The sequence below is a fragment of the Sardina pilchardus genome, chromosome 9 (assembly GCF_963854185.1).
Source record: "Sardina pilchardus chromosome 9, fSarPil1.1, whole genome shotgun sequence".
Classification (NCBI taxonomy): domain Eukaryota; kingdom Metazoa; phylum Chordata; class Actinopteri; order Clupeiformes; family Clupeidae; genus Sardina; species Sardina pilchardus.
The window spans coordinates 14,612,994-14,637,993 of NC_085002.1; the positions used below are offsets into that span (position 1 = coordinate 14,612,994).

General features: G+C 51.5%; 2 protein-coding genes across 2 annotated transcripts in view; one reads left to right on the plus strand and one right to left on the minus strand.

Moving 5' to 3' along the window:
• slc25a26 (solute carrier family 25 member 26) overlaps nucleotides 1–1,226 on the plus strand; it is a 52,126-nt gene extending 50,900 nt beyond the window's left edge. The window contains exon 10 of the mRNA XM_062544956.1: nucleotides 723–1,226. Coding sequence (XP_062400940.1) covers nucleotides 723–822 — 100 coding nt within the window. The 3' untranslated portion in view covers nucleotides 823–1,226. The remainder of the gene's footprint in view (nucleotides 1–722) is intronic.
• Nucleotides 1,227–2,615: 1,389 nt separating this feature from the next.
• Nucleotides 2,616–25,000, minus strand: part of lrig1 (leucine-rich repeats and immunoglobulin-like domains 1) — a 38,196-nt gene continuing 15,811 nt past the window's right edge. The window contains exons 4-18 of the mRNA XM_062545889.1: nucleotides 23,513–23,650; nucleotides 22,786–22,929; nucleotides 20,604–20,747; nucleotides 19,966–20,109; nucleotides 18,571–18,714; nucleotides 15,462–15,542; nucleotides 12,356–12,427; nucleotides 11,689–11,760; nucleotides 11,115–11,278; nucleotides 10,260–10,664; nucleotides 8,388–8,669; nucleotides 6,491–6,934; nucleotides 5,906–6,037; nucleotides 5,305–5,640; nucleotides 2,616–4,787 (exon numbers count right to left, since the gene is read on the minus strand). Coding sequence (XP_062401873.1) covers nucleotides 4,600–4,787; nucleotides 5,305–5,640; nucleotides 5,906–6,037; nucleotides 6,491–6,934; nucleotides 8,388–8,669; nucleotides 10,260–10,664; nucleotides 11,115–11,278; nucleotides 11,689–11,760; nucleotides 12,356–12,427; nucleotides 15,462–15,542; nucleotides 18,571–18,714; nucleotides 19,966–20,109; nucleotides 20,604–20,747; nucleotides 22,786–22,929; nucleotides 23,513–23,650 — 2,890 coding nt within the window. The 3' untranslated portion in view covers nucleotides 2,616–4,599. The remainder of the gene's footprint in view (nucleotides 4,788–5,304; nucleotides 5,641–5,905; nucleotides 6,038–6,490; nucleotides 6,935–8,387; nucleotides 8,670–10,259; nucleotides 10,665–11,114; nucleotides 11,279–11,688; nucleotides 11,761–12,355; nucleotides 12,428–15,461; nucleotides 15,543–18,570; nucleotides 18,715–19,965; nucleotides 20,110–20,603; nucleotides 20,748–22,785; nucleotides 22,930–23,512; nucleotides 23,651–25,000) is intronic.

Consider the following 25,000-nt stretch of genomic DNA (forward strand, 5'->3'; position numbering starts at 1 on the left):
GAAGGAGGTGCCGATGGTGGTGGGGGGGGTGGGGGAGTGTAGGAAAGGGATTTTCGAGCCAGGGCAGGGCGGGGGGGGCTCTCTGTCTGTGTGTGTGTGTGTGTGTGTGTGTGTGTGTGAGGGGTGTGGTGGTGGTGGTGTTGGGGGGGGTTTGGTGGATGTTTGAGGGACGTGTGTGGATGTCATCTGGCCATCAGTCATGCTGAGGGGCCCCCGGGGCCCGGCTTTAATACCAAAAACAGCTGCGTGGAAAAGGGCCTTGGGAGAGCACATCGCTTTCGGGGCCTGTCCCACAAACCCCCTCCTCGCTACGCCCCCTCCCCCCTCCCCCCTCGCCGTCAGCGTGGCCCCCGTGGACCGCATTCCTGCAGAAACGCTCCGCTCCGCTCCACGGGCCGACCAGGCGCACGGCTGCACCGTTAAGCGCACGAAAGAGCCAAACGTGCACCGCACACACAACTTTTCAAAACATGTCCCTTTGTCTCTGTAGATGCATTTGAAGTGATTTACAAACTGAAACTGCCTTTGTCTCTCTCTCGCTCTCTCTCTCTCTCTCTCTCTCTCTCTCTCTCTCTCTCTCTCTCTTTCTCTCTCTCTCTCTCTCTCTCTGTTTTCCTCTTTGTCGACCTCTCTCCCTCTCTCTCACTCCAGAACGTCTTCACTGCGGGCATGGCTGTGTGGTATGATGCTCTGACTAGCATCTTGTGTGTATTCTCCCGCAGGCTCTTTGCAGGAAGTATCCCCAGGATCACCTTCATCAGCGTGGGCGGCTTCATCTTCCTGGGGGCGTACGAGAAGGTGCGACGCACCATGCTGTCATGATGACCGGGCCCTGGGGATGATCACAGTTGACCCCCCCCCCCCACCCCCCCACCTCTCCTTACCACCCCCATCCCAAAGCCACTCTCCTATGAGGATCCCCAGCCTGTCCCAGTTTAAGCTGGTCAGCCGTTTGGGGTGGTGTGTGGTGGTGTGGTGTGGGGGGGTTTGTAGTGCCGGGGGGGCCAGGGGAGAGATGGACACCTGGTGCCTGGAGATGCAGCCCCCCTATCACATTACCGAGCGTATTGCATTCTTGGTCATCAGTGCAAAGCGTATTAGGTTTAACTACTTGAATTCCAGTTATTTAACGGCACAGATCATTTTCACATGGATACCTCAAATGACAGTGCTGTTCTGTGTGTTATGATTTGTTCTAGACTCAGCAATAAAATGCTGTTTTTTTATATTCTTTCTTTGTTTATGTTTTTTTTGTGTTGGTCTCACTTCCATTAATTGCATAATTGAGTGGAAATAGAGGCGTTTACACCAACTTAGTGTGTGTGTGTGTGTGTGTGTGTGTGTGTGCGTGTGTGTGAAAACATTTCTGTGTTCAATAGCGTTGCCACAATCAATCAAGGCCAATGGCAATGCCAGTGTTGGAGAATATGACTGTACAAAGCACAAACATGACCCTGCACACACACACACACAAAAAAAAGCTTTCTTCCACACAGAACAGTAGATAAAAAAATGATGATGGACCATCTGTTTACAAGATCTTGCGCTCTGCAGAGTCAATCGGGAACGAGGGAGCACCGGCGTGACAAGACTGTGAAGGATAAATGTCAAAGCAATAGCGAGAGTGGAAATGCATGCTGGGAACTGGGCAGGCGCTCAGCACTGTCTTCCTGAAGGACGCAGCGGATCCAGTGATCCAGCACAATCCCCATTCCCATCAGGTCACCTGAAACTCAACAGGTGTCACGCGTACACGTATACAGAGACTGTACATTGCCTCTATGGTCTGATATCTGTTCAAATCGTTCTTCCAGCTTGATATTCTTGATTCTTTTAGCTACTTTTTCGCTTCATGTAAAACATACAGCCATTTTTTCCCATGACCATTGCAAATGAGTTAAAATGGGTATAACTTAATACTACCAGAATTTAAAATGGAGGTATTGGCTGAAGTGCATTTCTCCATCACATTGAAACAGATGCCCCAAATAGAAGTACAAAACAAAACAGAACCTAAGGCACTTCTATCACGCTTCATATTTTATAGACTACACCCTGAAACTTGTCGGTCCAGTGTTTGGGTAGAACAAATGTTGCATAAAAATGTAGTGTAGTTTTATGTATCTAGTTTGTACATGGAACACGAGGTGATATGGAGGAGGAAGTCACCGAGCCCAGTCCATATTAGGGCAGAAGACTGTCCAGGCCTCCCGCAGGTGTGTGTGTTTGTCAGGGGCCTGTCACCATCTCTCTGTGTGGGAACAATGGCCTGTGTCAGCAGCATGCTGGAATCCGGTACGCGCCGTCGACCTGAACGACGACTTCAGCTCGACCTCACACACACACACACACACACACACACGGTAGCCCACAGAGCTCCATGAGCATTGTGAAGACCTTGAGCTGGTTTGAAGTATTATTTCACATTAGTTTGTTCGAGCAGTTGTGTGAAAATAACATTGTGGGTAAATATGCATTTGCAGACACTTTGTGAATTTGTCAGCCACCGATTGAGTAAACTGATTATGCATTTCTTGGTCGAGACTCCAGCGTCTACTGTTGCCATCATTTCTTAAACTGATGCTGAACCTTTTAAAATGAATCAAGATGCACAGTCATGGTGTAAAATAGCAAAATGTGACTTTAATAGACACTTGCCATGTTAGACACCTCAACGTCTTAGCTTTGTCAATGTACAACAGTTTGAGTGTTCATTTCAATAAATTAATCTGAGCACATTGTTTAAAAAAAAAAAAAAAAAAAGCCCACAATCCCAACAAAAGTCCATTCAAACAAATTATAGGCTGTTCAGCTTGACTTGGTTTGGTAGAAAGAAATCTTTCAGGTAACGCTGAGGTTTTCACAGAATGAGGTTTTGCACTTTGCTGGCCGTTCCTCTTCGATGGGTGTGGATGTGGATCATATCAAATCTGAACAGACTTTGATGTAGTGTTGCAACCAGGTGTTAAGAAAGCTGAAGTAAAGTTTAGAGTTTACTGGCCATTGCCTGTATGTGTAGTGTTTGTGTGTGTGTGTGTGTAGTGTTTGTAGTTTGTGTGTGTTGTGTGAGAGTGTGTGTGTGTGTGTGTGTGTGTGTGTGTGTGTGTGTGTGTGTGTGTGTGTGAGAGAGTGTGAGTGAGTGTGAGTGTGTGTGTGTGTGTGTGTGTGTGTGTGTGTGTAACACGGGGTGCTGTTTGGAGACCCCGAGACAGCAGTTCATGCGGCACTCTGAGCAGCCTCCTTTTCAAGTGAGTTCAGAGTTCAACATTATCCCTTTTGTAGTTTGGCAACATTAGGCTTCTGCGAGAACTAGGCGTCTTTGTTATGATTTGAAAAAACAAAACAAAAAAAAACGAACAAACAAACACTACTGTTGTTTTTGGAGAAGGTCCACATTCATGTCACTTACTTTCCAGAAGAAAAGAAAAAACAAAAGTAAATACACATCTACTTAAGTACCACAGGTATCGGGGTGAGAAAAAGCAGCTTGGTGATGTGGTCAGGACCTTAGTCAATGGAAGAGTCTTGATTTTTTTTTTTTGTCGTTTTTGTTTGTTTGAGAGACACAAAATGTGAGCTTTGTGATGTGTGTCTTGGCAAAGCTGTTAGAAATCCATACATTCCTATAAGAATACAATCACAATCTGCAACTTATAAAGAAGTCCTATAAATCATATGGCAAAGTGCTTAAATCAATGGAACATTATTTCCTTGTGTATAAAGCCAACCCGTGTCTCTTCTCCAATGCCAAATAAATCATATCAAAACTCTTCGCTCGATCCATAACCAGAGCTACATGACTTAAGGCCACAGACCGACAGCTTGTCAGGTCAAAGATTTCACTGCAATGCACTGCATGTTGTGATATATGGCATGAAACCCACTAAATGTACTGATGTACATTGGGCAAACGTTCAAATCTCTATTGCAGCTATGGTGGAATCTTGGTTTCTTTGTTCATGCATTATTAAGGCACCACAGTTAACAGTGAGGAAGAAAAGCTGGAAAGGCTTGTTAACAAGAAACAAAAAATACCATCACTCAGTTCTTATCATGCACAGAATAAATCCAAATACTCTTTGTAAAAGTTAGATATAATATATAATATATATTTATATGAAACCTCTTATGTACAGTCCATTGTCCAATGTTATATCACTCTCTTTTTTATACTGTACAGTTCGCCCTACATTTGCATGCTTCAAATGCAAGTCACTTTTCTCTTTTTCACTTAATAAATGGAAGCTCCCTTGGGAAGATTTAAGACTATGTACAGCTAAAACGCTCGCGCGGGACACAGCCCACACAAGCAAGCTTCACCTTTCAACCCTGAAACGTCCGCCTCCATCCTCCTCATCCTCCTCCTCCTTCTCCTCCTTTCTTCTCAGTTTAGTGAAACTGAGTTGAGCTCTGCCCCTACCTCCTCCTCCTCCTCCTCCTCCTCCTCCACCTTCTCCTGGCTGAGGTAGCAGCTCTCAGTGCAAAAAATAAAAAAGACAAACGTCAAAAAAAAAAAGAAGGCGATGGCGGCATCGAGAGTCCAAAGTGTTTTTTTTTTTTTTTTTCATCACATGGTGGGAGGATTCGGGGAGGGGGGTGTTAGTCGCTCGCTCGCCTGAGGGAGGTGTTCTCGGTCGCGACGACTCGGGGCGCGTGTCCGTTGGACAGTAGAGTCTGTGTGACCTCCGAGTCGCCGCGCTCGATGTCCACCGTGGTCAAGGGGGACAGCTTGATCGGCCGGAGGAAGCTCTCGGACCCCGGCGTGCCTAGCCTGGTGATGGTGGGATCTGGACAAGGGAGAGAAGAGATTGATCCAATGTCAACACGGAAAAATACATAAAGTAGGTGCGCGCACACACACACACCCACACACACTCTCTAATTCAGGCCTTTGGGCTATGAGAGCGCTTGCGGATTGAAAGTCTCTGCATTCCTGCAGTGAGCCAAGTCAAACCATTCCGCTGTTGGCCGAGGGCGAGATAGAACCTGCCCCTCCTCAGGTGCTGATGACGGAGCCGCGGCATTACCCGTGATTTATGAGCGCAATAGCTGGATACCGCTCCCAACACCAGGTAATATGAGACCATGTGTCAATACAGCTCCAAAACTCTGTGTGTGTGTGTCTATGACTCTAGGGTACTGATATACCTGTGTGTGTCTGTGTGTCTGTGTGTCTGTGTGTCTGTGTGTCTGTGTGTCTGTGTGTCTGTGTGTCTGTGTGTCTGTGTGTCTGTGTGTCTGTGTGTCTGTGTGTCTGTGTGTCTGTAAAGCAAACGCAGGAGTCATCTCTCCTGGCTGACGCACCTTTGCTCTCCCCGAGCTTCTTGGGCGGGGCCGCCCTGTCGTGGTTGCTGGGGAAGGCCTGCGGGTCCCGTCGGATCCCGTTGGGGGTGCCGTTGCAGTGGGGGGCCGGGTGGGGCGCGGTGATGGTGGCCGTGGTGGTGGTGGTGGTGGTGGTGTTGGTGGTACTGGCGCCGTTGTGAAGGGGCGTGGGCGGGCTGCCCACCGGGACGCTGATGTACCCCGAGGGGTGGTGGGTCTGCTGGTACTCCAGGCCGACCGGGCCCATGTTCTGTAGCAGGTAGTCGGGGGGCTTGGAGTAGTTCTCCAGACAGTCGGAGCACACAGGATGGTCAAAGCCTACAGGGAGGGAGAGAGAAGGAAGGAGAGAGAGGAAGAGAAAAAGGGAGAGATAGAGAAAGGGAGAGGGGAGGACAAAGAGGAAAAACCTGTTCATTAACATGCTTATGGGTCCATTAATGACGCATGCTAATAACCTGCTGACAGACGAACGCCGTGTGTGTTTTTTTTGGTGACGAAAACAAATCGCAGGTGCGGAGGTGTCAAGAGGGAAACATCTGAAAGTGAACTCGTCAGGAACGTGACGGAGGCGTGACAATCTCACCGTTGCTGTCTATGTGGCCGTTGGGCTGGGAGCCGCTGCTGCTGTCCACGCGGATGGAGCCGTCCTGCCTCTCCGACAGCGTCCCCTGGGAGGACAGGTAGCTGGGGACGTCAGGCGGGACGATGGTCTCGTCTGGGGAAACGCAAAACGTAATTCGGTCAGACTTGTACTGCACTGCTACGCTGGTCTGACAAGAGCAGATCCACACGGTAGTCAACGCTTGCCCCATTGGTTTGGTCGGTGAAAACCAAACTGTCTCAATAGTGTTGACTGAGGAATTCCGGTGGGGAAAAAAGTGTGATTGACATGTAAAAGTAATCTGTAAAAGTGAAGATAAATGAATCAATGGGCACCATTTCTCAGCTATTTATCTAGATGATCTATTCGTGGGTTTCATCTGGTCCCTTCCCACAGGTGTATGAAATCAAGCACCATGATCATCAATGCAGACTGCATGGTGCTTGATTAATACACCTGTGGACAGGGACCTGATGAAACCCATGAATAGATCATCTAGATAAATAGCTGAGAAATGGCGCACCGACCAACCAAATGCTGCGTCCATATGCTGGCTTGGTCCCGTACCTGTGTTGGTGACGCTGCACTCCTCGCTCCTCTTCCTCGTCTGGTAGATGATGCACACCCACACCAGCGAGGTGGCCACCACGCTGGTCACCACGGCGATGACGATGATGCCGGCGGCGATGGTGCCCGCGGCGGGGCCCGGCGGTGGGGCGCACGGCCCGAGCGCCTGCGGCCGCACGCTCAGCTGGCAGTGGGCGCGCTCGGCGCCCAGCGGGTTGGACATGAGGCAGGTGTAGCGGCCGGCGTCCTCGGGCGCGGCCTGCCGGATGACCAGCAGCTGGTTGCCCGGCGTGAAGTGGTGGCGCTCGCTGGCGCGCAGTGGCTCGTCGCCGCGGAGCCAGGTGATGCGGGGCGGCGGGCTGCCCAGGGCCTTGCACTGCAGCGCCACCGTGTCGCCCACCACCACGCTCCGGTCCTCCATGGCCTGCGCCAGGTGCGGCGTCTCTGCACCACACAGGGGGACACGAGAGGGTTACCATCCATACTATAGTATATAGTATAGCATACTATACTCAAATATTTTTTGGGGCTTTGTTTTGCTTTTATTTGCATAGCTGTGAAGCATGAGGAGAGAAGTAAGTGGGAAAGAGAGAGAGATGGGATTGGATCGGGATATTACCGCAGGTTGGATTTGAACCTAGGTCCCCGTGGGCACTCAGACCCATATGTGGTATGAGCACTGCAGCCTGTTGCACCACAGCGTCTCCGATTCTATGCTGTTCTATGTTATGATGTTTTCTACATTCCTGTACTCTAGGTGCTTAAAGCGCATTGAATCGAACTGAACTGAATTGCAAAGGAAGGAGGGAGAAAGGGAGGTTCACTGTGGTCATGATCAATTCAGTTCAGCTGTGTTTTTATGTACTGCTACTTTGTTTACTACTTTTATCGTTTTAAAAAGCACATAAAGCAACTTGGAGAACCCAACGTCTGAGAAAGTGTGAGTTTTGAGGGAAGAAAACAGGGAAATGTGTTAAAGATAACACAGATATTATGTGTTAAAAATGCTCCGCTAAGTTTACAACACACAACATGGTGCATGACTAAGAGAGCCCTTCACACCTAACCCACTGGTTCTCCTCATTCATATTAGCAGCAACCAACGGCCACTTCCACCATCTTAATAATCCCCTACTTCAGCTCCTCTCATTAGGTCAGCAGCACCTGGCACCCACACGGCCAACAACCAAACCTCTATGCGGCGCAGAGAAGGCCGGCCATTTAGGCCAGCACAGGAAACAAGTTCTGTTTGTGTATGTGTCAGTGTGTTCCTCAGCACTCCTCTCCGCTTCCTCGTACACACACACAAACAAATACTCCTCTGTGAGGCCCGCTAACCCCCCACCCAGCTCCCCCGCGCATGACCCAACCTTTGACCCTTGCCCTACGACCCTGTGGAGCAGCAGGCCACAGCTGTGGAGGGCCACGCCACATTCCCGAGGTTAGCCAAATCCCCGCCGCTTGGAGAGGGCAGCGCAAACATTACTGCTCTCCCCACTGAGACACGGCACAGAGCAGTAGCCCTGCTGATGCATCATGGGAAGAGAAGCAGGAGATAATAATAACCAACATCCACCCCATAATAACCAACATCCACCCTTTGGCCTGGGGAGGGAAGCCCTGGCAAGTATGACTTGCATGATAAGATTTCAGATGCATGCTGCCAACCAGGAGGGCATCGGCCTTGCCAGGGAGAGTTCCAGTGAGGGTCGGACATTGTGCCAGGACCAAAGCCAGTTGAGGCGGGCGACTAGAATACATCTAGAGGGAACTGCCGTGAGGCATGGCGAGGGTACCAACTCCCAATGCAAATGGGTAAGGACAGACTGGCTAAGTAAGTGATGCCGTGATGTCCAGGCTGGCGCCCGGGTGACAAGACGGGGGTGGTTGTTCTTACCCAGCACGGTGAGGGTGGCGTTGGCCGAGGCCGTGCCCGCCGAGTTGCGGGCGGTGCAGCTGTAGACGCCGGCGTCCTCGGGCTTGACGTCGGTGATGAAGAAGACGTCGTCGTCGGGCATCACGTGCATGCGCCGCTCGCGGGCGGCCGGGAAGTCGGTGCCGCCGTCCTTCTGCCAGGCCATCTGGGGCCCCGGGTGCCCGTCGGCCGCGCACTCCAGCCGCGCCGTGGCTCCCACCCGCACCGTCAGGTCCCCCGGCGTCTTGGCGAACGAGGGCAGCACTGAAAACGAGCGAACGAGACGGGGAGAGAAGAAGGAGAGAAGGAGAGAGGGATTAAGCATGGGAGGACAGAAAGAAAGAGTGTGTGGTGTTCTTTAGGCGAGGCATGCCTGGTCGCGAGGACTCGCTCAGACTCGGTCAGGTCTCTCTACCTTCACAATTAGGCGCGCTCACAGATGCAGCATTCAACGTCTGAGGGCGCTGCCTAACTCGATTACATTAGAGGAAATGGGCTTGATTTTGGGGACAAGCATGAAGCCAAACCAAATAAAGGCAAAGTCAAATAAAATAATAAAATAATAAATAAATACACAAAATGCCTTCGGGTGAGTCGCGGCCCATCTGTTAGACAAACCAATAGGATGTGTAATTCAGGGGCCTCGGACGAGGGAGGGGGAAGAGCAATGCCGAGAAATCAATTTGTTCCAAATTCCAGCTGAAAGACAGAGATCAGTGTGTGGATGGAGGAGGAGGAGGAGGAGGAGGAAGAGGAGAAGGAGGGTTAGGGGGGTTGCTCAATAGATTCCACCCTCCAGCTGAAACTCTTCAGCTCCAAAAAATTCCCTCCTCCAGAAATCTGACCTCTATAATAGCCCATTTCATTGCTCTCCAGAATGAGCATCCTCTTCGGCACTAATCAGCATTTTATGAGCCTGCGCTACATTCACACTTGCTACTGTGTGTTCCTGATTAGGATGATGGAATGCAGCACAACCATAACATGGCAGGCCGATGTCAATCAGTGTAAAATGACTGACACAGTGTTGTTAGTGGTGTTGCTTTTGAATGTGTGCAATCAACAATCAGTTTACTGGAATATGACTGCACATACTATTTGCGGTCAGATTACAACGTTCGTATTAATTGTTAAATAATAACCTAATAACCTTTAACCGAACAACAACATGAAGCCAAATATCACTGCTCTCTCAAGCCATCTACAAGGCATATGAACGTGGATGTGGGCATGCTACATCATTGTGGGGACTGGTCATATGAACATGGGCATACTACATCATTGTGGGCATATGAGCGCGACCGTGGGCATACTACATCACTTTGGGCATATGAGCGTGGGCATACTACATCACTTTGGGCATATGCGCGTGCCCGCAGGCATACTACATCGTTTTGGGCATATGAGCGTGCCCGTGGGCATACTACATCATTGTGGGCATATGAGCGTGCCCGTGGGCATACTACATCACTGTGGGCATATGAGCGTGCCCGTGGGCATACTACATCATTGTGGGCATATGAGCGTGACCGTGGGCATACTACATTATTGTGGGCATATGAGCGTGCCCGTGGGCATACTACATCACTGTGGGCATATGAGCGTGCCCGTGGGCATACTACATCACTGTGGGCATATGAGCGTGCCCGTGGGCATACTACATCATTGTGGGCATGTGAGCGTGACCGTGGGCATACTACATCATTGTGGGCATGTGAGCGTGACCGTGGGCATACTACATTATTGTGGGCATATGAGCGTGCCCGTGGGCATACTACATTATTGTGGGCATATGAGCGTGCCCGTGGGCATACTACATCATTGTGGGCATGTGAGCGTGGCTGGTGGCCTCACCGTTCACTGTGAGCCGGGCCTTCTGGGAGTAGGACGAGCCGAAGTGGTTGGTGATGACGCACTGGTAGCGCCCCTCGTGGGCAAAGGTGACGTGCCTCAGGTGCAGCACGGTGGTGTACTCCATCACGTTGCTGTGGGCCAGCACCGGGGGCACGGACGCCGCGGCGGCATCAGCAGCCGTGGCGCCAGCAGCGTTGTCGTCGGCGGCGGCATCGGTGGCGTGGGCGCGCACGTGGGCGAAGTTCTCCAGCTCGGCGTGGCGGAGCGGCTCCTGGTCCTTGCGCCAGGCGAAGGACATGGGCGAGCTGCTGCTGCTGGCCGCCGTGCAGCTGAGCCGCACGTCCTGGCCCAGCACCGACACCGTGCTCGCCGGCTGCACCGTGATCTGGGGCTTCGGCAGGTCATCTGCACAGCACACAAACACAAACAGCTACTTTAGAGTCCACTCATCCACTACTACATAACCTTTACAAATGTTTACCAATAGTTTACCAATACAGAACCCAAATCAATATTCATCATTATCAATACTACATGAATACTTCCTTGAATTACAACTTAACCCTTACTTTACGAACACTTGCAAAAGCCACTGAATATATGCAGTGAATATCCAATGGCTTTTGTAATGGCACCTACTGTATGTTATAGTGATTACTTGTGATGAAATGTGGGGTGTGCACATACACAGCATGGGACTAACACTCAGCACCCCAGAGTTGCAGAACTACTAAGAGACATTAAAAGCTTTCTAATGCACTTGTGGTTTTCGGCGGGCAAATCCCTCTAATGCTGTGTGTGTGTGTGTGTGTTGGGACAGCTGGGGGGGGGGGGGGGGGGGGGGTAGGTACTGACCGCACACGAAGCTCTCGGCGGGTGCCTGGAAGATGCTGGTGCCCTTCAGGCTCTCGGGGTGGGCACAGGTGGCACTGATGTCCGCCTGGAGCCCCCGAGCCGTCAGCCACACGGGCAGCCACTGCAGCTGGCAGTCGCAGAGGAAGCTGTCGCTCTCGAGACGCCTGCGCAGAGAGAGAGAGAGAGAGAGAGAGAGAGAGAGAGAGGGGGGGGGGGGGAGAGAGAAAGAGAGAGATAGGAGGAGGAGAAAAAGGAAAAAGTGATGAGAATGTAACACGCCACATCCTTGTGATGACGGAAATCCTGTTCAGAAATTAGCCGTCCTAATTTGTGCCTGTTTGATTTCTCTAATGACTGTGACCTGACTGTTTGCCCTGGTGGAGAGAGTGGCTCATCAGGTTCTCCGAGTTCTCTACGCCAGCCCGTGTTCGTAGGAGTGAGGCGTGAGTGTGCGTGTGCGTGGGCGTGCGTTCCTGTACGCATGAGTGTGTCTGTGTGGGTACAGGCATTCTATATGCATGACTGTGTGTGTATATGAAACTGTGGACGTTAAACACACAGGCGTGCCACTCACAGGCTCTGAAGGTTCCCCATCATGGCAAAGGCCTCCTCTTGGATGGAGCGGATGGCGTTCTCTCCCAGGTTCCTATCGTGGGCAGAGGACAGGACATTCAGCACAACATGACATACACACACACACACCAACTCTATCGGCCCAGCTGCACTGTGTGAGACTATTTACAAGGAGGTTACTGTCAATAGGGTGAAGAAAGCCCTAAACCATGTTCCATGTTCCACTCCATGTTCCACTGTATAACATACTCCCCAGTCTTAGTAATCTAAGAGGGTGGTGGTGGTGGTGGGGGGGGGGGGTCCAGTTAAGGGGAGGAGGGGGGGGGCTGCTTCAATCACACCGATGCTGGGAAAGTGGCCATGCGTGAATGGATGTTCCGCTACAAAACTGACCATATGCTAAACAACTCCTGCTCCATCTTTACCAGGAGGTCGGAGATAGTGGGGGTTGTGTGTGTGTGTGTGAGAGTGGGGGGGGGGGGGGGCTAGAGGAAAAAGGCCAAAGTTGAAGCTGGCTCTAACGAGAGCTTGGGAAGGCAGCTGGGCCCTGCTAAACTGCCTCGTCCTCTCGGCTTACAAAGACGCTATTAAATTGCTCGCAGCCCTCTCAGGCAGCCACTTTTGGCAGCGGCGGAGAGCGCGGCCGCGGTGCATGCTGGCATACTCACAGGTGCTGCAGAGCCTTGAGGCCGGAGAAGGCTTTCTTGGCCACCGACTTGATCTTGTTTCCAAACAGAGTTCTGCAATTTCCAAACATGAAGAGCAGAGAGAGAGAGAGAGAGAGAGAGAGAGAGAAGATGAAAAAAAAAACAGAAATGAAGAGAAGTAGAAGTATGAGAGGAGAGAGAGAGAAAAAGAGAAAGAGGGAGAGAGAGAAAAGAAGGAGAGAAAGAGAGAGAGAGAGAGAGACACAATTAGTTGGGCTGAATCTGATAAGAGCGTGGATTGGAGGTATTGGAAATCCGAACTGTGTAGAGATTAGGTGAGTGTAGGATCCAGGGTCCTGCACCCGCGCACACACACACTGAGCACTCTCTTCAAAGCCCACTTTTATCTTTATTAGAATTTAATAGCGATGACAGGGTGGAGTTGAGAGCCAGGGGTCACATGAAAAGGAGGTCCCTCGCCCTCGAAGACAACGCGCCTTGTAAAGTAATAAAAGTAGCCTTGTCAGGAGCGGGTTCAAACAGAGAACAACCAGTTTGCTCCATTCTGGGACTCTAATCCCATCTTCAAAAGACCCCCCCCCCCCACACACACACACACACAGCTCCCTGGATCGCCTCCTCCTCCTCCTCTGCCTTCACTATCCTCTTGTCTGCTCTCCCCACTCACTTTCCTTTCCCTTTCTTTTGCTCCCCCTTTCTCTCTCTCTCTCTCTCTCTCCTTCATGCCTGTGCATGAGGGGTAGAAACAGTCGTCTGATTCACAGGGGTGACCCCTGCATCGCTAAACTTCACATGGAGGCGGCGGGAGGCTGAATGGGAAGGTGGGAGGGAGCCGTAACCCCCCTCTACCACCTCCCCTCTCCTCCCCTCCATCCCTTAGGAAGCTCCTGAATCCGCTCCCTTCCTGTCCAAAAAGGATTATGGAGGGGAGGACAGATTGTTTCAAAGGCCATACATCTATGACTCCCCTCTAGTACACACACACACACACACACAGCAAAAGCAGTCGCTCAAGTCCCAGTTCAAACATCGAGCAACACAATATCAAGTGCCTCTTCTCAGTGCTTTAAAAAAAAAAAAACTGTCGTCGACCAGTTACAAAACAAAATCATGCGATAGTTTTAACTGGCCATGAAAACTGCTAAATGCGATGAAAACTGCTAGGTGAAAAGTAGCAGGGAAACACAAGCTTCTAGAAGTTGGCCTCAGGTGCCTGGCAGGCTTCTGAACGCCCTTCTGAGCCCTCATTTCCTCCACCCTGACTGACTCAGTGGTACGTGTCCGTGCCTGGGACGGTGAATCTTACAGACTTCCTTCTCAGACGCTCCCTTTGACGAGCCCAACACCCTCCCAAGCTGCTAGACATTTCCACAGAAATGCGCTGACTTTCAAATCAAAGTCAATAACCAGCTTACTCACGAATGAGTATGGCATTCTACTATGTAGATTTAAGGGCTTACAGTGGTGTGTGTGTGTGTGTGTGTGTGTGTGTGTGTGTGTGTGTGTTAGTGTGGTGGGGGCTGGCTGTCAATCTTCATCGTGACACACCATCATGTGCTTATTGATGTGTGAGAGTGTGTGATGTGCGTGATTGATTCATGTGTGAGTGTGTGTGAGTGTGTGTGGGTAGGGGGGCAAAAGGCAGGCCTTCAGAGACAGAGAATGGACCCATCAACCCACAACAGAGACATCACCTCTGCCCATCTCTCAGGGTGACACACTCCGGCCATCACCACAGCAACCTCCCCCCCAAATCAATCACACACACGCACACACGCACACACGCACACACGCACACACGCACACACGCACACACGCACACACGCACACACGCACACACGCACACACGCACACACTCATCCCCTGCTTAGCCATTCATGGAGCACAGCGTTTGATCTCATTTCACCCATTTCTCACATCTGCATCCAACTTTAATGTGTATCAGTGAGTGTGCGTGTGTGTGTGTGCGTTCATGTGAATGTACGCTTGTGTTTAAGCGTGTGCGTGGACACATTTAAGAGCGTGCCTATTTGCGTTTTATTTGTGTTGGGGGGAGGTTGTCTGAAGCCTACAGGCCAGAACCTGTGTGCGTCTAGGAGATGACGCGGAGTGAAGCTGCCAAAGGATGTCATTGCCAATCTGCAGCCATGCCGCCTTCTCAGTCACCCTCACCTCCATGGGAAATTACTCTGCAACCATTTTACATAGGCGCACACACACACACACTCAAAAAGCAAGCGGCAACTCCGCTTTGATGTCCGTGCCCTTTTCTCTGGCGTTCCCAGGATTGGTTGAATGGGCTTTCCGGAGTGCGGGTCGGTGGGATTCCGGCCGGGCCGGGGCATCTCTGGACCGCTTCCGCACTTTCCCATTGCCCCCCTCTCCTCCCTGCCTTTGCCCCTCATCCTCTCCGCCTATACACACACTCCCGCTCTGGACAAAAGGGGTGAGGAGAGGGGGGGGCCTCGCGGGGCGTTTGATGTGGTTGGCCAACACCGCCTCCCGATTTCACACTCTCTTGGTGTTAAAGCAGAGAGCTTGAGCCAACACCCCCCCCTTCACCCTCCGAAAAAAAAGCCCTCTCATTGCTGATCTACCGATCCTGGGACAAGCGCTGATTATACAGGAAGGGTATTCACACAAGCAGGCTCAACCTGCAACAACAACAAGAGCTTATGACCATCACTGCAATCACAGCGCAGTTAGAGGCTAGAAACCAGAGTGATCGATGTGCTAAACTACGTATTCTAAGTGTCATGTGTGCATAGCATCAAAAGTCACGAAAAAAAAAAGTCAAAAATACATTTGAACTTAATTGGTGAACTTAAAAAGCCTAATGTCTCTGCTTGCTCTGATAGGGGGGAAACTAAAAGGTGAATTTGTCTGCAGCCAAGACAGGCGCTCCTCTATTGGCAGAGGAGTGAGTTGAAAGGGAACAATGGTGCACGGGGGGACCGGCACAATAGCACAGCAATGGCCAGCCAAGGAGTTCAAAGGGACACGGATGGAGGGAGGAGGAGGAGGAGAAAGAAGAAAGAGGGGGAGAGAGAGAGAGAGAGAGAGGTGGGGAAGGGGGGCGGGGGGGGGGATGAAGTAAGACACTCACAGCTTGTGGAGGCCGTCCAATCCGGTGAAGGCCCCATTGGTGTCCTCTATGGTGCCCGAGATGTCGTTGTGGTCCAGCTCCCTGTGGAGACGGAGACAAGAGAGGAGAGCAGAGCAGAGTCAGGGGTGAGGGGTGAGGCGGAGGGGAACGCTGCCAGTCTAGGGCTCGCCTGAGCTGGGCACTCTGAGGCCCAGATGAAGCCGAGTGGAGGGGTGGGGGTACGGATGGAGATGGAAGTAGGACAGGCTACCTCCACCCTCTTCACCCACCCACCGCGACCCCTACATCCACTGCACCTGGGCCACAAAGAGGAGCCTCAGAGCAGAGTCCTGTGCAGCTCCACTGCTGGCCGTGCCCAGTTCAGGCCAGCTCGGCACATTCTTTCCTTTGGCGGATTAATGGGGGTTGGGGTGGAGGTGGAGAGGAATGCTCCCAGACAAGTGTGAGACTGACGCACACAGACACAGACACAGACACAGACACAGACACTAAAAGGGCCAGACTGGCACTCTGGTGCAGTCGGCATTCACATTCAGAGCACTGCTAAGATCCATCAGAGAGAGAGAGAGAGAGAGAGAGAGGACAAGAACACAGGGACAGAAGAAGGGACAGAGCGAGAGCAAGAGAGAGGGAGAGAGAGGAGAGCACAGGGACAGAAGAAGGGAGAGAGAGAGAGGGAGAGAGAGAGAGAGTTGAAAGATAGATGGCGAGGGGAACAGGGAGCGTTTGGGGCATATTCCTGGCATTGTCAGACCAGCCGGCTATAACTCCCTGCTCCATTTGAGGCCGGACCAAGTTTCCACACATGACGAATGCAAGTTCACTCATTTGCCCCAGAAACTCTCGCCTCTTCAAACTTATTATTCCACACACAGACACACACACACAAAAGTTAACTAGACTTTTATTCCATAACGACAAGGCCAATCAAACTGTGAGAACAAGCAAACGTCGTCTTTCAACTAACATGTTCAAATAATCTCATCTTCATGGGGGCTTTGTTTTTCTCCCATTAAGAAAGCTTACAAACGCTCCCAAGTTCTCTGAGTTAGATGGCAGTCCTCCTTTCCCTTCTCTCCTCCACTAGGTTCTTTTCTTCTTCCACCCTCCACCCCCTCTTGCTGTTCCCTCTACCCACCCACCCCCCTCTCTGTTCCTCCATGGACTGAGCCCCTGGCTGCCAATTTCCTATTCTTTCTGGCTGGCCGGCCATGAATGGGCGCTGGCTCGTTATGGTGTTGGAGCTGGAACTGGATGGTGGACGCTGACAATGGCATGATGGTGGAGGTGGTGGTGTGGATAGAGGCAGAGAGGTGAGAGAGGAGAGGGAGAGAGAGGGAGGGAAATAGGGAAATAGAGAAAGAGAGAGAGAAGAGAGAGAGAGATTTGGCTAAGTTGTGGAGAGTGGGGAGGAGTGAGATGGGGGGGGGGTTTGGGTGGGCACAGGCTGACTATTTCAGCACCTTCACAGCCGCACCGCACGCCCCTGCGTACCCACTCCACTGCCCCTTGCGTACCCACCCCACTACCCCACTGCCCCTTGCGTACCCACCCCACTGCCCCAGCCGTGCGCTCCAATTAAAGCTCCCCCGCTCTTCCCTTTCAGCAGGTGCTGCAGCCAAGCGCCTCCTCACTGATTCGATTAGAGCTGGCTCATGGCAGGCCATTGCAGGGAGACGGGTGAGAAAGACAGAGCAAGAGCGAGCAAAGGGGAGGGGAGGGGGGGGGGGGGGTGAAGGATGAGCAAGAGGAGAAGGGGAAGGGATTATCAAATGGGGTGATCCAAGGGGAAAGGGTCTGAGGAACATTAACATGGAAAAAAAGGCCAAGCTTCAATCGAATGGAAATGTAGACAACACAGACAAGAGGAGAGGGAGAAAGCCACTGGCGACCTATTCACATTCAGATCTTTCATATTGTTCCGTAAGGAGCCCTTACACTCATCCTGATGGATATTAATAGTTACTGAAAGTTGTATTGAAAAGAAAATAGACTTTAGGTCACGCAAGTTTTTTTTGCACTCTGGACAAGCTCACGTCCACAACCTTTCAAGTGACTTTATGTGTCCGTCACTGGACAGACAGAGGAGTGAGGGAGAGCCAAACAGAGTCTCCCAAACTCTCACACATCAGTGCCCGTCGCGCTACGGAGAGACCAAGTCAAGAGAAACAGAGAGAGCCAGTGAAAGGAGGAACCAAGGAAAGGGACGGGGGACGGGGGACGGGGGACGGGGGGGGGGAAGCAGGGGAGATTGAAAAGGAACAGAAAAATAAAAAGAAGGAAAAAGTAAGAACCGGCAAAAGAAAAGCGATAAAGAGAGGTTTGTATACACTTCAACCCATCACCCCGACGTGGAGAGAGAGACTTGGTGAAGCGACTAAAAGCCCAATTCTTTCTTGCCGCCCTCGGCCACTCTCCCCCCACCACCACCACCCCCCCCTCTCTCTAACTCAGGAGGCGTGAGGAGAATTAACCCCCACCAACCCCACCATACCCCCAACCTCCCCTCCCTGTTCCCAGCGTTGGAGACACACAGGGGAAAGGGGCATAGCGCCCCCACCCCCACCCCATCCACTGCTTTTCACTCTGTGCTTTAAAAGAGGCGGCTTCTCCTGGGAGGCCTTGGACAGGGAACACATGTGCATCTCCAGACGGTGGGAACCAAGCACCAAACAAAGAGCCAAAGCAAAAGAAAAAAAAAGAAAGAAAGAAAGAAAGAAGGAAAAGAGAAAGAAAGAGGGAAAGAGAGCGACAGAGAACGAAAAAAGGAAAAGGGGGACACAAATAAAGGGTTTTCTCAACGACAACAAAAAGAAAGAAAGAAAAGAAAAGAAAAGAAAAGAAAGGAAACTACTCCGGCTTTGACAATGATTAATTAAGAGGATTTCATGTCTAGTTTTGAAGAGACAAGCTTCAAAAAAGAGAAGCGGAAAGAAAGGAGCCCAGAGCTGAATTGGACTCAGAGTTTTGGCAGATTGCTTTACATGCCGTTGTCACTCGGAAACATTAGGTGGCTTGGGGGGGTGGGAGGGGTGGGGGTGGTTGAGGAGGAAGGGGGGGGGTGGAACTGTTGTGAGGTGGTGAATAGGTTGCAGTCAGGAGGACTTACAGGTTGCGCAGAGCCTTGAGGCCCTTGAAGGCTCCCTCGCCGATGTGGCTGATGCCGTTGTGTCCCAGGCGGAGCGTGTGCAGATCGCCCAGCATGGCCAGGCTGCCCTCGTCCAGCCGCGTCAGATTGTTGTAGGACAGATTCCTGCGGTAGGAAAACACACACACAGCACTTGTCAGCACAGACAAACCCTGGCGGAATTCAGACGTCTTGCTCCAGCTGCATCTTTCTGCACTTGCCCTTGATCCCTACCACTAGACACTACTTCTGAAAATGTGTGTGTGATTAAGCCTCATGACACCAGGGTATCCCTCCGTTTATTTTACACAGATCCGGACTGACCGCTGTGGTCGCCTTCCTCTGTTAAAAGTGGCCTTCCTCTTTTTCGGTGAAGGTCAAAGCATTCATCTGGCATGTGCAACAGTGTCTAATGTGAACTAATTGCTTTCCTGCTCGCTCCGGACAGCCCGATAGTCACCACCGGGTTCGGCTGACAAGGTGAGAAGCCGTGGTGGTGGTGGTGGTGGTGGTGTGAGTGGAGGGATAGCCCTATTAATAATTCTCAGATGTGTGCGCCGGGTCAAAGGCGCTCTTGTGTTTGGTAGGCACGCTCGGCTGCGCGGCGGGTGGGCCTGCTGTGGTCATTCAGGTGGAGAGAGTGAGAGACAGCTGGACGCACCGTCAGGTCGCCTCCACCCGGAATGCAATAATGACCATGTCATAAAGGGAGTGTACCAAAAAAAAGCAACAAAAAAAGAGAATGTAGCGTAGGAGGGGGGGAGGGGGGAAAGCACCTGCCCTTGGCTAAAAACACACAACTCCTACTGATAACCACATTCACACTTCATTAGGCCCTCGCTAATAAAAATGATAGCGTCCAGTCACTAAGTGCACTAATATCGGGGGGGAAAGAGACCTCATGCACTAAGTACAGTTTGCATTAATGGAGAATGCACGTCAGCAACAGAAGTGAGAGATATGGGGGGACACTTAAGGTGCATATTTACCTCCCTCTGTCTCTATGCCGAGGGAGGAGATTACAGCTCACCGACTCACTCGACTTTACTTTTCTCCTTGCTTCCCCTCATAAATCTAAAGGCAAATCTACCCACTGGCTGTTGGCTGTCAGGCCACTCACTATACTGCATTATTTATGGCAGGTGGTAATCTCAGGGAATGGTGATCAGTTGCCGTGTGTATGTGTGTGTGTGGCTGTGTTTGTGTAGGGGTATTGAGGGGTGGATGGGGTGAGTGATAATGTCAGGGGATGGTGATCAACAGTGAGTATGTGTGCGTAGGTGTATCCAGGGGCAAGTGGGGTCAGTAGTAATCTCGGCGTGTGTGTGTGTGTGTGTGTGTGTGTGTGTGTGTGTGTGTGTGTAGGGGGTGACTCACAGCTCACGCAGCTTCTGGCAGAACCTCCAGCCGTCGGGGTTGACGAGGCCGATGGAGTTGTTGGCCAGGTAGAGCTGCTGCAGGGAGGTCAGGCCGTACAGAGAGCCGCTGTTCACCTCCTTCAGACTGTTGAAGTCCAGGTGACTGGAGAGCACAGGGAGTCCAACACACACACACACACACACACACACACACACACACACACACACACACACACACACACACACACACACACACACACACACACACACACACACACACACACACACACACACACACACACACACACACACACACACACACACACACACACACACACACACAGAGAAAAAGAAAGACACACAGAGAGAAAGAGAAAGACACACAGAGAGAAAGAGAAAGACACACACACACACACACACACACACACACACACACACAGAGAGAAAGAGAAAGACACACAGAGAGAAAGAGAAAGAGACACACACACACACACACACACACACACACACACACACGAGAGAGGGGAGAGAGGAAGGACAAATATGTGAGTCAGGCCAAGTGAGAGAGTCTGATGAGTTTGGTCTCTTTAGATGTTAAGAGTGTGTTGTTGCTGTTGTTGAGTGTGGATGTTTCGTTGGGGTGGGTTGGACACTCACAGCACCCTCATCTTGGCCAGGCCCCAGAACGCTCCGTCGGTCAGCTTGCTGATGTTGTTCCTCTGCAGCTTGAGCACCTCCAGGCGGGACAGACCCTGGAAGGTCAGGCCCTCGATCAGCCGCAGGCGGTTCCTACTCAGCTCCCTGCCATCACACACACAAACACACACAGAGAGAGAGAGAGAGAGAGAGAGAGAGAGAGAGAGAGAGAGAGAGAATGAAGAGAAATCATACCACTGACTTCCACCTACTGTACACACACTGCTGGACACACACACACACACTGCAGGCTTAGCACCAGGTGCAACAAGCACCGCTATGTTTAAAATTCAAGCAATGAAGCCTTGTGGCTGCTTGTGTTCCAAAACTTGCTGCAAAAACCTGCTTGTGTTAACCTCCTGGCATTCAGAGATCTCACAGGCAAAACAGAGTGTACACACACACACACACACACACACACACACACACACACACACACACACACACACACACACACACACACACACACACACACACACACACACACACACACACACACACACACACACACACACACACACACACACACACACACACACACACACACACACACACACACACACACACACACACACACACACACACACACACACTAAAGTGAAAACATCAGGTCCTCCAAAGTCATCAATCACTCAACACTGAAGGCGCAGCCTCGTGGGTGAAACCTCATCTGACATACCGGGACACCGGAGAGGGCAGACCCTTATAACAAACACAAAAACCCCCTAAAAACACATTCAGCGGTCGCACTGGGCGGCGTTAACACTGCCGACTGAATGTCACATTAACCAGGGCCGGTGCTTGTCATCACGTATTGACGCCGGCCACGGCTTTGAGGCACCGGATCTACGCGCCAGGTGGGCAGTGCAGGTGTGTGTGCGGGCGGGCCGATGATGTCAGCGCGGCGCCCTTGCACCCCCCGAGAGAGCCTGAACACCAAACGCGCCGACCGCGGTCGCTCGGCCTTGTTGCCCACGAGCACCCGGAGATAGGGTGTCGTTCCGGCCACCTGCGGAACAATGGCGCGTGAGAGGCAGGAACATGGGAAAGGGTGCCCACATTCACAATGGAGGGGGTTCCCCTTACACTGGCTATGGAGTGGGGAGAGGGGGGAAGGAGCGGAGAGAGGGGGAGAGAGAGGGTAGGGAGAGGGGGGAGAGAAGGAGCAGAGAGAGAGAAGAGGGAAGAAAGGGGGGAGAGAGAGAGGGGAAGAGGGGAGAGGGGGAACAGAGAGAGAAGAGAAGAAAGAGAGAGCAGGAATGAATCTGGTGCCTGGATGGATTTTAGAGGGAAGGGAGGGGGGGGTGAGAAAAGCAAAATAATGAGAATAAAAGGGTCAGAAAACGGATAATGAGGAAAAGATGGAAAATATGAGACAGAACTAGAAAGAGAATGAGAGGGAATGATGACAGAGAGAGAGAGAGAGAGAGAGAGCAACTGGGAAAGGAAAGAGAGTGAGCAGCACGCGAGAGAACGAGGCAGTGTGAGAGTGAAGTAGAGTGGTAGAGAGATGAGAAAAGAGTGAGAACAGAGAGAAGTGGTGGAGTTGGATTGAGGACAGTGATGGAGCATGTGACCTCAGGTCAGGGCCAATAAATCCTCTGGGCCTGTCGTTTACCCAGGCCTGGCCTGACCAGACCACACCGCCACGGACGGGTTAGGGAGGGGATGTTGGTTGGCTTTCAACACAAACAAACGCACACCCACCCACCCACAAACACACCTAACCGGGCCAGACTTTCGGCTCTTTGTCTCCACACTTCATTGATCCCCCACTCCCTCATGAGTTGATCCTGCCACATAACTCCGCTCTGCAGCCTCGGTGTCTTGGTTCTGACTGAGCCATGAACATGTACTCAGTGTCCTAATCTGTTACCTATTATTCACCCACACCTCCTTTAATTCATCTACCCATTTATCAAACCATCTTGTACCACATCCACCCACCCATCCACTAATCTATCAACAGATCAATCCCTACAGCAGTTAAGATCAAGGTCAAAAGGTGATAGAAAAAAAAAGGAAGTTGCATGCATGCCCATGTTTTATTTGAGTACATTTCATACCTATGTGCTTGGCTGTGTTCTCCAGCCCTGACAAAAGCAGCTGTGTGTGTGTGTGTGTGTGTGTGTGTGTTACTCACAGCTGGGTGAGGCGAGTGAGCTGGAAGGCCTTGACGGGGATGTGTGTGAGGCGGTTGCGGCTGAGGCGGAGGACCTGCAGGCTGTTGGAGAGCTGGTCGAATGCCCCCGCCTCCAGGTGCACAATCTTATTACTGCTCAGGTACCTGGGACAGACAGACACACACACACACACACACACACACACACACACACACACAGGCTATGGTTAGACACAGGGCCAACGATAATAGTACTGATCGAGTCAAACATAATGACTTATGAAAACAACTGTTCACACACAAGCATATACACACACACACACACAATATCCCTTTTCCCTCCCAGTTCAAGTTCTGAACTGGTGATGGCTACTAAGTTGTTCTGTTGCACAGTGATTTACAGTCATAACATACCATACGTGCATACATACGCAGGCACATACTTCATGACCTTTGTGAAAAACATTGCTTGAACGTTCTATTTTGTTCCCAAACTACTTCCGCTGCATTAAGATAACATAAGAAATGTTAAAACGGAAACCTTGTGGGAACAACTATAACACTGATAATGGAACTCTCTTGAAACGGTCTATGTCATATGGTTTTGCAACTCATTTAGTCATTTAGATGAAGCTTTTATCCAAAGTGACTTACAATAAAGGTACAATCAAGTTACAGTGCCTGGGGTATTGATAGGCCAGCAATAAGTACTACTTGTGTGCGTGTGTGCGTGTGTGTGTGTTCTTACAGGTCTCGGATCTGTAGCCCCGCGGGAAAGCAGTGGGCTCTCAGCTCGGTGATGTCATTATTGCTGAGGTCCAGGGTCTCCAGAGCGGTGAGCTCCCCGAGCTTCCGGCCGTCCACTTGGCCGATCTTGTTGTGCTGCCTGAAACACAAAGGAGAGAGAGAGAGACACCTGTTAGCTTCAGCCGCACACACACACACACACACACACACACACACAGACCTCCCAAGCTGTCCTTCAGTAATCTCCACCATCTCAGAGAGACCACTTACAAGATAAGCTTAGAACCTTCTAGACTGGAGAGGCTTGGTCTTTGTTTCCTTCATTCAGAGTGTTGAAGGGATTGGGGCAGATCTGACACACTTGAGAGGGTGATGAAGTAAACAGTGTGTGTGTGTGTGTGTGTGTGTGTGTAAACTCACACTTGCAGACACCCTGCCACAGCACAACACATTAGTCTCTTCGGAAAGAATTCAAATGTAACCTTCTGCGTGCGGTATTTACGCAATTTGTTGACAAGGATGTGGTATGTGTCAGTGGGGGGAACTGATTAACACCGAGAAGCATCTCCACCAAATGACACCCAGAATGTTGCAACGTTAAGTGGAACAGCTTGCCGGAAAATAAGGCCTGAGCCGATTCTCATCAGACCGGGCTCTCGGGGGAGCCCAGAAGCCTCAGTGTTTCTGGCCCTGCATCCCCCCCCCCCCCCCCCCCGTCCCAAAAGCCCCCTTTCTGGAGGGGGCTTGAGAAACAGAAAAGGGGCCGCCTGTGAGAATCGACTCTGTTGCTTTTGCCCTGCTCTCGGCCGAGCAAGAATGAGGGGTCACTCTCACCACGGCACAGCTGCGCTTTATTTGGCCTCTGGTTCAGCTGGACAGCCACAGAACCAAGGGGAAAGGAAAGAGGGAAAGAAAGAAAAAAGAAAGAAAGCCAGAAAGAGAGAGAGGGGCGGGGGGGATGACTGACAGGGAGTGAGAGGAGGAGGACGGTCTATTTTCTACTCCGTCAGGAAATTCCGAAACTCTCTCTCTCTCACACACACACACACTATTTACCTACACGGACAACAGACACAAGTGCACACAATGCCAGCGGACTGGACGAGACACCAAACAGACGGACAAAGCCAGACTGCACCGGCCACTAAAACAATATCCGGCTGCCGCTCTGCGCTTCTCGCCCGCGCCGGCGTGAGAAGCGCGGGGACGGGGAGAGCGCTCATCGCACGTCTGCCCCCAGTCCTCGCGTTGATGTGTAGTGACACGTTGCGCGGGGCGAAACCTGCGCCAATGCACCTCGGCGCGGAGCGAGTCCTGCTTAAACCCCCCCAACCCCCCCTCTGTGATCGCCCGTGTTTGGGTGTGGTGCGTCGTTCCCACCCCTCCGCTGTCCCCCGACAATCCTCCAGCCAGCCAGACAGACAGACAGCATCGACCTTCACCCAGACGTGTCGGTTTTGACACACTGTTAACACTGGCTCGATCCGTA